This window comes from Seriola dumerili, unplaced genomic scaffold (assembly GCF_002260705.1).
Source record: "Seriola dumerili isolate Sdu_G_001 unplaced genomic scaffold, Sdu_1.0 BDQW01000565.1, whole genome shotgun sequence".
In the NCBI taxonomy this organism is placed as follows: domain Eukaryota; kingdom Metazoa; phylum Chordata; class Actinopteri; order Carangiformes; family Carangidae; genus Seriola; species Seriola dumerili.
Window position 1 is genome coordinate 174,806 of NW_019174820.1, and position 11,879 is coordinate 186,684.

At 41.4% G+C, this 11,879-nt stretch overlaps 1 protein-coding gene across 1 annotated transcript; it reads right to left on the reverse strand.

Annotated features, from left to right (window-relative positions):
- Nucleotides 1-606: 606 nt before the first annotated feature.
- lgmn (legumain) lies at nucleotides 607-11,879 on the reverse strand. Its single transcript, XM_022764696.1, has 14 exons — nucleotides 11,785-11,879; nucleotides 11,367-11,518; nucleotides 9,594-9,691; nucleotides 7,656-7,737; nucleotides 7,153-7,235; nucleotides 6,954-7,029; nucleotides 6,102-6,164; nucleotides 5,925-5,991; nucleotides 4,759-4,877; nucleotides 3,967-4,056; nucleotides 3,642-3,851; nucleotides 3,372-3,542; nucleotides 1,986-2,053; nucleotides 607-1,135 (listed from the first exon to the last, which is right to left on the reverse strand). Exons 2-14 carry the CDS (start codon nucleotides 11,505-11,507, stop codon nucleotides 1,093-1,095), a joined length of 1,311 nt encoding a protein of 436 aa, XP_022620417.1. The 5' UTR covers nucleotides 11,508-11,518; nucleotides 11,785-11,879; the 3' UTR covers nucleotides 607-1,092.

Below are 11,879 nucleotides of genomic sequence, written 5' to 3' on the forward strand. Positions count from 1 at the left end.
ATAACTAGCAGCTGCTGTACTTTGTGCTTAGCACTAATTGGCAATCAAATACACAAGTTAAATGAAACCCTTTCAATATTAATAATATTTAATGCTATTCATACAGGTGATTATACATCTTAACACTAGTCAAATCATTTTTTGTATTTCGATCACTCATTTTCACATTGGGGAAAATTCTAAAACATTTTAACTCTAATAAAATGTGTTTGTGATTTGAAACAGTGCCCTGTGCCCCTCCTGAAGAAGATATTTTTTAATGGGGTAAAGTCTCAAACACGAGTCTGTTTCCAGTTGGGCCAACTGTCATCCTGTTAAATGTATGAATGAGCTCACAGGGAGATCAAAATCCCCATAAAGCTGACACAGGTTCAGGTGAAAGAGGATGCATGTGGGTGTACCTGTCTGTCAGAGGACTGCACACTTAAAAGGATTTTTGATCATAGGAATATAGACTTATTTGGACACAATACAAATCCTCCTCTGAAGACCGGCCACTGTTAATGAGTTAAGAATACCATCATGTGATAAATTATTTAAGAAATGTGTCATTTTGATGTTAAGGAAGAATAAAAACCTGCCCTGAATATCCACAAATACGAGTCATTTTGTTTTAGCAGTTTTGGTGTGTTAGATTTTATTTCAAGATCCCTGTGTTATAACAAAGTCTCTTGAGGTTCAACAAACATTCAATATTTAGTGGTATGTCCTTTAAATGTCAATCGAACATTCATGCCAGGCATCTTATACCACAAATAAAGCTTAGAGCAGAACAAATTTACACTAATTCCATGTCTTAATTGTCTATCCTATGTGTTTAAAACAAAAAATTTAAACAAAAAACAGAAAATATGAGGGAGTAAACATCATCCACAAACCCTCTACAGTGATAGTGCAATTCATCATAAAACAATTTTAAAAATTCAGAGTAAAAATCAAAAACCATCACAGGTTGTAAGTGTTATAGCGCGTTGATAAAACAATAACGTCAGATTGATTTGAAGACGGTGCAAAGAGAAGCATCATCCTCTCCGGCCTTCCCACGTGGAAGAGACAGTCTGATCTGGGTTTTCTGGGTTTGCATAAATCCTTTCACTTGCTGTAATGACACACAGAGTCCATGGCCAGCAGGATGCTGCAGAGAGAAACAAAACTCATTCACTTCAGAATCAAACCTTTCACAGAGGCCAGAGACTTTTTTCTTTGTTTGTCACATGGCTGCAATTCCTCTGTTAGCGCAGTAGATCCCAACCTTTTCCAGCTCATGGCCCACATCCAAACCCATTACAACACAGAGGCCAAATCCTAATGACAATGTGCACTCTCTCCTTTTAACTCTTCCTGTTTCTAACCAGCTCTCCATTTTGATTCTCCAGTTTTTTGCCATGGATATGATCTTTTAACGCACAATCAGACTGAGATAGTAACAAGTACATGATGTGGTCTGGCCGGCGACAACAAAAAGTTCTGATCATTGGTTTATCACAATGACGTAATACAAGAGAAATTAAAATGGATGTGGGGAAATGTTTTTAAAGATCATTTAAAAACTTTTATTTTATAATTACATCTTTTCACTGAAATTTTATGTTTTGCAAATGATTTGTCCGCCCACTTGCAATATCTTCGCAGCCCACCAGGTTGGGAAACTCTGTAAGTGTGTACATTTTATTAAATGGTAAAAAAGCCAAAGATCCTAGAGCCCAAGAAGATGTCTTCTTTTTCAAAACTGTAGTCTGAAACCCAGATATTCGGGGCACAGTAGAATCTGTTTCTTTACAAAGCAGCAAATCCTATTTGAGAAGCTGGAGCCGTGACTGTTTGACCTTTTTGGTTGACTTAGGGTTTAAATGATTCATGGATTATTCACAATACAGTTTATTTCTATGAAACAACAGATCAATTTAACAACAAATGGTTTTGCTCAAAAAAAAAAAAAAGTCTATAAAGATGAAAATGTGTTGAAGTGTGGACCGTAGACGTACCTGTCTGCAGAGTATCCTCTCTCACACAGGTTGACCAGAGCGTACAGATGTCTCAGAGCGTATTCATACTGAAACACAAGAGGACATCACGGGTCACAAGTATCCCCACAGTCTGAGCTTCAGGACATCACCCTTTAAATGTTACTGAACAAACTTTATTTTCGCCTGTTGTGTTTGTTCCTGGAACGTTGAACATTTTCTGAATAAATTCCCAGCTGCATCAAAGTATTTGTGTTTCATTTTTTACAGAATAAAAAACACAGAGTATTTAAATACAACTTCCTGATCTGGTCAGAAGTTTAGAGCTGCTCTCTGTGTCGTCATCACGTCTTCTCTAAACTCCTTCTGATATCTCTGATCTCAGAGCAATAACACCTTCCTGCGTGACACTTCTTTATGTTCCTCATCTATTTTATGAAACTTTTGATACAGGACGTTCAATTATTTCAAGTTAATACAAAAGCTAATTCACTGATCAGTTGTTTGATCTATAACATGTCAGAAGATAAAGAAAAAATAAAGCTTTCATGTCTCCTGTTCCACCAACAGTCTAAACCCCAAAGATGTTCAGTTTACACTGATATAAAACAGGAAATCCTATAATTGGAATAGTTGGAACCAGATCTGATTAAGAATTAATCGATTATCAAAATAGTTCAGGTAACACAGTTGCATAAAATGACAACTACGTTATCTGGTGGGGAAAATGATCATGAATTTCGTCCTAATGAACCCCATCACTCTTCACTTCTTGATCATCCAGAGCAACAGCAGCCTCACGCTTTCTTTACCCACATCTTTTTAAGCAGCTGATGTTAATGTCGAACTGTTCCCTCTTTGTTATGTCACTGAACACGGGACACTCCCCTCTGATGCCACAGTTTTGTGAATTAAACTTGAAGTGTGAAAATAGACACGTTGACTTGTCTGTGTCACTCATGGGGAGAACAGACCATTGTTAAGGTTACCATTAACACACTAGGAAGTCTATGGCTGCAGTGAAAAGGCCTTTGAGCACAACAGGAAGCCTTATGTGGCAATTTGTGGGCGTTGGTTATGCAAATCATCCATTCACCTCCTCATGAACAGGTGCTATTCAACAAGCAACTCATGAAAGACAAATCTGTGCAGATGAAACCTCACAGAAAATGTTCAGAATGAAAACACAGAATTGTTTTCACCTGAGGCTTTAATGCTTCACATGCTTTTCATAAATTCATGATGTAAGAACTAAAACTCATTCTGTCTCTCAGATTAGTGTCAGCTGACTGTAAACTGAAAGTGGATCTGGTCTGTGCTCATGAGGAGCATGTGAGACAGTTGTGGTGCTTCCCCTTTAACAGTGACTGTGACTAATGAACCATGAGAACAGGGTCGGAGCTCTACCTCAGCTTTGTGCCAGTTGAAGCACTCGTGTTTGTAGTGCTGGACCGCAGCCTTGTAGCACTGATGCTGGGACAGGTCGGCTCTGTCGTTCAGAACCTCCTCCGCCTTCATCTTGTCACCCGTCACCCTCTCCACCACTCGGTGCATCATTTCAGCCAGCATCTCCCTGACCTGAACACACACGTTCACACAGTCAGAATCTGTCAGGAACCTGAGGGCATACTCCATCCTCCACACGGGACCTGAAACACGCAGCGTCCTGGACGTTACCTTGAGGTGGGCGTTCATCTCCATCAGCAGGCCCCTCGCAATGCTGATGTCGTTGGAGGCCATCAGCTTCCTCTTCAGGATGGCCAGAGGAACGTCAGGGCTTGGGGTCAGATCCAGATTGGTCACTGGTTGCAGTGTCAGTGGAGGGGTGGGGGGGCTGTTTGCTTTGTTGTTACCCTGAAACGTTATCACCTTCATGTGGGCCATTGTCTGTAGAGAGGGAAGAAACTCTAGGTGAGTCAAACGTGTGGTCTCCCTCTGAGCTCCCCTCCAGTCACTGAGACATGAAACTAACAGGTCGAGTATCTGTTGGTTCTTCTCTCACCTTGTTGCCGTACTGCTGCACGTGGCTGGTGTTTGTGTGAGTCTTCACGATCTTGAACTGCTTCAGCAAAGTTTCTTTGGTTAAGTCCTCCTGGAAAGGACATCATCATTATTATCATCATCACAGACGGAACTGTTTTATAAGCAACAAAACATTTCCAAAAATACAGTGCAACAGTCAAAATGATACCTTCTCATGGGTCACAGATCTACACTTTGGTTGGTGCTTTTTGGTTTTGTTTTCCACTGATGAAGTTCTAGTTCCTGTTTGGGATGCTCATGTATGTTGTAGCCGACAGGTGTCACATGTGTATGCAAATGACCAGGTCTTAAAACAAGTCAATGCGGCTGAAACTTTCAACACGTCCTTTTCCTGCCTTTCTGGCTTCAGGTGTTTGGAACAGTGAATAAACACAGATTGGACACCATATATTCAGATATGAAAACAGTTTGCTGTTCTGATGAATTAATAAAAAGATGCTGTTTGGTGAATGTTACTGGACAGAGCCAGCTGCTCCTGTTTACAGTCTTTATGTTGAACTAAATTAACTAGCAGCTGCTTGTAGCTTCATATTGAAACAAAGAGATATAAGGAAGGTATCCGTCTTCTGAGCCACTCTCCCCCAGAATACAAATAAGACAGTAAAATGTAAAGGGTGTAAATTAACACTCTGGAGTGGTAATTGAAAATGAATCTCAAGTTGAAGAGTCATTGTAAAATATATTGTTGACGTTTGAAGGACGAGTTACTTTACACTCAAAATATGACAAAGAGCAGGGAAACGTCACCCACCACGTCAGAGTCTTCCATCCAGTTAACGCTGTACCAGTCGCCCAGGTACGTGTCCCTCTTCTCGTCATAGTAACAGGCGTAGGAGGACTCATGAGAGTTGGCTGCTGTGGTGGCGTACACTGGACAAACAAACAAACAAACGTCCTCCTGTTACTTTCCATGAAGCTAACACACAAACACCTGAAGCTCTAAGCACCAGTGTGTAGATACTACATCAGAGCAGGTCCACACCTCTTCTATATGTGAAGGCCTGGACTTTTACAGAGTAACTGCATCGAGCACACTGGACTAAAGAGAGGTTGTCCAAGAGAATCCCAGACACAGATCCAGCATGCAACTGTTGTAAAATAATTTCCGTCTTCCTCTCTTCATACTTTTTGGAGCTGCCCCATGTTAGCAGTTTACTGGACTTCTGTATGTCAGACACTTTCAGAGCTCCTTGAAGTCACTATAGGCCCCCGTCCTGTTCCCGTCCTGTTCCAGCTCTGTGGAGAACCCTGATGTTCAACATGCCCCAATGAAACTCCTTGGTTCCTGTACGCTGCTGCCCGTCATCTCTTTCTACTGAAATGGAAGGATGTAATTGCCCCAAATCATATGCACTGGATCAAGAGGATCTCATATTATGTGAGGCACACTGAGGCTCACCTGATGAATTCTGGGATGTCTGGAGACCTTTTCTCAGATGTGTAGCAGAGAAGCATCCACCAGAACTCTTAGTGCAAATGTGTCTGAATATCAAATAATCCGCTCTGATGGACTTGAACTCGATTCCCTATATTTATTTAATTTTTTCAGTCTCCTCTTTTTCCTTTTTCTAATTGTTTGTTCAATTTGATATTATAAAAGATATTGTACTTGCTGCATCCCTTGCTGTATTTATATTTTATTCTGTTCTTTTATCTACTTACTTTGTATATGGGTGGGGGTGGGATTATAAAAAACAGTGTGTGAGCTCACATTCCTTATCTCAAACGATCAGCGAGACACTGTGTAAAAAGAAGAATGTAAAATCATCTTTGGTTGCACAATGAAAACCAGAACTTTAGTCCACATCCTGTTCATCACATGAGGCCGAGCACGTGACAAGCAATAACGCTGAGCTTGACGTTCATGATCGCTCGGTTTTCCCGACAGTGATTCTGATGAGGTAAAGTTCAACTCACCGTCAATGTCAGCAGGCAGATGGTTCATCATTGACCCAGACTCACACGCCTCAATGTAGAACACCATCTGTAAATATAAGTGAGTGTGTGTGTGAGAAAAAAAGATGACGACCATCACCATCACCTGATGATGCCAGTGAATCACTGACTCGTACTGCAGGACGTGTTGGTGTGTACCTTTTTGTACTTCCTGTTCTCGTGCATGTATTTAATGGTTTCTTGGAGATCTTCAACATGGAGCTAGACAGAGAGAGAGAGAGAGAGAGAGAGAGAGAGAGAGAGAGAGAAACCACCATGTGACACTAGAATGTACTTCATATAAACAGTTATAAATAGTCATGTTGTTTATCTAACTAACATGGCGCTGGTAGAACTGTTGTATCAAACAATATGACACTGAGGTCATGACGTTGTTCTGAATGATTCAGTCATAGGAACGAGGACACAGACCTCTCCTCTGATATTTTTTCATTAACTGGTGAAATATTGACTGCTGAGTGTCTTAGCTAAGATTTACTCATAAGTACCAAACACAAAGTACTGAGCCGGTGGGATGTCAGCTCTGCAGGGATTTGGTCATAAACCAAAGTTTGGACAAATAAAGACTTGACATGACCCGATGATGGCGCTAGATGAAACGTAAAGGAATCAGGAAGCTAGAGTTACTGGACTGAAGCAGGTACAGATATCTGTATACTTAAAAATTACATTTAAAATCAATCTCATATTGACACTGGAGGAAAAGTCAGAGCAGCAGGATTCATTTTAATGAACGTCTGAATTGAATTTCACAATCCCTCTGATCGCAGCTTTAATATTTCACTGACTAAAGGTGTCGACTGCTGCAAAGAAAAAAGAGTTTTATAGAAAACCAGGTTTAAATCTTTAAGATTTAAAGGTTTCAGTGACTGTCTGAGTATCTTTTCACACTGAACATTTCATCCCTAACACAGGACGTTTCACAGACTGTTGCAGTCAGCTCGTGACACACGTGAACATTAGTGAGAGCAGGAAGTAAAAAGTGCTCACATCATCATCAGGAAAAGCCAGAATACCAGGAGCCCCGTGGTCAGTGAAATACACGAACACATGATCATTGGGACCGCTGCCAAAACAAAGAGAGCAAGGTCAGAAACAACAAACATGATGAACCATGGTTGTCTCATGTACCTGTACTGTCTGCTGTCACATTCAACTCTCCCTTCTCTTGTGTTTGTTCTTCACTTGCCTCTTCAACACTTTTCCTGAGCCGCCTTTGGTTTTTGAGGAGTCGCCTTTCAGCACAGCCAGGAAGTTTTCTGGGGTCACGTCCTGCAGAGACACCCAGTGAGAAGTCATTAAAAGGGACAGTTCTACAGAGCGCGCTGTATAATCCTGCTGAGTGAATCAGAAAGGGGCGTAATACAGAGCACGCTGAAGTTGTGCGTAGGGATACGGTAGTTCAGTGGTTGAAAAATGTAGTGCCAAAGGAAAGAGTTGTTTTTCACAGGAAGATAAAGATGAAAAGAAAAATCTTCTACACGAAGCTTCATTTAAACAGATTGTTTCCTTTTTAAAAGGGTCTAACAGGTGTTTTTCTCATGGCCCCGCCCACAGCAGCTCTTCACTCTGACACTATGCAGGTGATGCGTTCAGCTTTCCTAACTGGGAGCCAATGATCATGATCTACTGCAGGTAATGAACTGAATATGAACAGCACAGATTTGCTCCAGTAAAAATATTTGCTCTCACCTCCCCAGTGTAATCTTTAGGAACTCCCTTGTACACATCTGTGCCGTTGGGCCTGTTGATCAGTATCCCGGGGGTGGGGTTACTGGAAACAGAAACAAGGTTCAGACTTACAGAGGGAAGTGAAACTGATGACATGATGCAATATTCAGTGATCAGGTGACGGAGCTCTACAGCTGCAGAATCTCTTTGTGTAACTCTCAACAACGACATTAATGTAGAAAACTGCAGCGTTACAGTGTGATCAACGTCTGCGTCACATGACACATCATTTCACAGGAAATAAACTAACAGATATCAGTCTTTATGAGACACTGTGAGCTGCACTATTGTTATAATACAAGTTATTTATTAACCATAACACATGCTGATAATGATGTCGGCCATGAAAGAGCGTGATACGGATATAAAACATTCAAAGTTGCATAACTTCACAAAAACTTGACCTACATCATGTCAGAGTATTTTCAGATATGGAAACAGTGCTGAACAATAATAACCAGATCCTCAAACTGTCTTTGATTATTACAGATCAATCAACTTTCATCTTTCCACGTGAGCTCCATCTAAAAACCATGTTTGGATTTCTTCTGCTTATCACAAAGTCATCAGCTGAAGCTGACTAGCACTAAAAGCTAATGTTGGCTGAAACAACCTATAACTGATTAGTCGAAGGACAGGATATTATTATAACTTAATAATTTGTTTAGTCAAGTCTTTTGTTGAGTAAAAACCGTGTTCTGTATTTTGTTATTAGCATTTTCTTCTTCTGCCTCTAAATTCCACAGGAGTCTTGATCCAGACAAACGATTTAACTTCTTCAAACATTTGAGCAGGTTTTTATGATTTAATCTAAAGATCATGACTCTTTTACTGTCACACTGTAACAGTGACCGTGACTGAACTTGCTGCTCTCTCCAGGCTGCATGTCAGGAATATCAGTCACAGCCCTGAAGGAAAACTAAAACGAGTCTACAGAGCGGCTGCTCTGACACTGACACGAGTGTGATTACTCTCACAGATAAGAAATGATCATTATATCATTAATGATTTATATGCTTATTAATTATTTTCTTGACTGGTGGTCTGGTCACTGAAAATGTACATGACAGTTTCTTCAGATGGTTTTTAGAGCTGGAACGATCAGTTGTGATTGTACTGCCTGAGCAGTTACAGATTAATTATGTCAGCTAATAAATTCATTGATGACTCTCAGCTCTACATACATATGATCAGACCTTACTGATAATACTGAAACACACACATTTTGTTTAATTTGACCCTAAGAAAAGCTTGTTTTCCTTATTAAATAACTTCAGTGCTTACTTCTGTAAGACATAATATATATATGCTATTTTGTAAATACTTTTTTTACACATATTATTATCTATTTCTCTTTCTAAGTATTTCTTACTGACATTTTGCTGTTTTTCTTTCTTGTTCTGTCACTTTGCGGCTGTGACGCTGCAGATTTCCCCAGTGTGGGACTAATACAGGAATATCTTATACAACATATATCATACAGCTTGTAAACAGTGACCAAAGAGAGTTAGAGCTGAAACTATTAGCCAATTAACTGACTAGTCAATTGGCAGAAAAATTATCGGCAACTATTTGATAATTAATTTAATCATTTTAGTAAATAAAAGAACTTCTGCACAGCCTCAACTTTGCTGCTTTTCCTTGACACATGTTTTCAGGCAGAACATGTGAAGACGTCACCTTGGCGACTGTGAACATGTGATTTAAATCCTGTAATCACACTTTGAACTTCAACCTGCAGATCAGCATTTACAAAACTGAAGATTTGGTTTTCTATACCACATTCAGAAACAGGTCAAAAACTAACAAACAAGTACAATGAGTGTTTTTTTTTTAGAGGAAAGAAGAAGTCACTGTATCACAGAGATCTGCTTCACAGAAACAAAGAGGCCAACTCACTCCTGACTCTGAGCCAAGTCATCGTACATCATAACCACTATCTGCTCGTCCGGGATCCCATTCCTGTGGACAATCTGGTAAGCATGGCAAGCATCGGCCTGAGAGAGGAGAGCGGGGGAGAACAGGTCAGCAGCTCGTTATCGTTAAGGTTCAAAGTGAGTGAAATGACCCGAGGTACCTGAGCAGCTTCATGATCAGAGCTATTCTTCCTCACTCATCTCCTTTAGGAAACACTGGAGCATCCTTTACCAAAGGAAAGGAGACATGCCGTCCCACAATTCCTTGCTGCAGCAACATTTGAAACCAAAGCAGAGCCACAGAAATATAGCAACAACAGAGCAGCTGTTTCTGTCTGATGGACTGAAGCCCAGATCCATAAATATAGATTTCTTCTCTTTCAATCAGTCAGGAGTCGTCATGAAGAACGAGCAGATGAATCTATAGTTACATCATCATCAGAACTAAATACTATAGTCTATACATTAATGTTGTTAAATCCCCTCCAATTGTGTAAAGACCTAAACATTAATTTGCTCTAGTTAACATATGTATAGAAATGTCAGGAAACTATAAAGTTCTGTCTGAATATCATTAATTCTCAGCGTATTATTTCTATTCAATTATTATTTTAATGGCTCAACTTTCAACTTTTCTTATTTCAACATTTCATCCTGTTTGTCTCTGTGGTTAAAGGAGGATTCATCCTCCATGTGTTATAAATAAAGTTAGTTAAAAAGAATTCAGTCAGATTCTTTTCCTCAGTCCTCATGAATTCTCCTTCACATCTTTCACCTCATGATGTTTTCCATCAGATGGAGAAGAAGTTAGAGGAGGTTATTCTGACTTTTGACTTCAGCCTGAGAGTTTTAACGCCCTGAGAGGAGAAGTGACTGATCTGAGGGGAAAGTAGATCTTATCAAAAACCAAAGAGAAAACAAGTGAGTCATGCAGTTTCCACTTATTCATGTCTCATGTAGTTTCCCTCTCTCTCTCACCTGGTGTCTGTAGTTTCCCTGTCTCTCTCTCACCTGGTGTCTGTAGTGTCCCTGTCTCTCTCACCTGGTGTCTGTAGTTTCCCTGTCTCTCTCTCACCTGGTGTCTGTAGTGTCCCTGTCTCTCTCACCTGGTGTCTGTAGTTTCCCTGTCTCTCTGTCAGCTGGTGTCTGTAGTTTCCCTGTCTCTCTCACCTGGTGTCTGTAGTTTCCCAGTCTCTCTGTCAGCTGGTGTCTGTAGTTTCCCTGTCTCTCTCTCACCTGGTGTCTGTAGTTTCCCTGTCTCTCTCTCACCTGGTGTCTGTAGTGTCCCTGTCTCTCTGTCAGCTGGTGTCTGTAGTGTCCCTGTCTCTCTCACCTGGTGTCTGTAATGTCCCTGTCTCTCTCTCACCCGGTGTCTGTAGTGTCCCTGTCTCTCTGTCACCTGGTGTCTGTAGTGTCCCTGTCTCTCTCTCACCCGGTGTCTGTAGTGTCCCTGTCTCTCTCTCACCCGGTGTCTGTAGTTTCCCTGTCTCTCTGTCACCTGGTGTCTGTAGTGTCCCTGTCTCTCTGTCACCTGGTGTCTGTAGTTTCCCTGTCTCTCTGTCAGCTGGTGTCTGTAGTTTCCCTGTCTCTCTCACCTGGTGTCTGTAGTTTCCCTGTCTCTCTGTCAGCTGGTGTCTGTAGTTTCCCTGTCTCTCTCACCTGGTGTCTGTAGTTTCCCAGTCTCTCTGTCAGCTGGTGTCTGTAGTTTCCCTGTCTCTCTGTCACCTGGTGTCTGTAGTTTCCCTGTCTCTCTCACCTGGTGTCTGTAGTTGAACCAGCCGTTGGATCCAGCCACGATAACCACCCAGTTCTTCCCTCCGTCAGGCTGCTGGGAAGGAAACGCGTCCACCAGCCCGAGACTGAGGCCGAGCAGGACGGAGAGGACGGACCGACACATGTTCTTGGCTCCTGGAGGACGACAGGGACAATGTCTCTGAATACAGTGGGGTTTACCTGGACCGTGAGGAGGCACCGAACAACAACTGTTTAACACCTGACGGTCCGTGAGTCACATGACGATATCCACCCTCCGTCAGCTCGCTAGCTGTTAACATAACAAGCTAACCAGACGAGTGACTTAAACAGCGGAGAACAAGAGAAAACGACAAAAACACGCTCCAAATAAAAGTTAGCGGCTTTAACCGGAAAGAGAAAAGAGACTTGTCTTTGTTTACCTTTGTTTAGTGACGTATGGAGGAGAGAGACCCGCGACGCTGCTACACAAACATCCCGAGCAGGAGTCACCGGGATATTTATATGTGACGTTGGG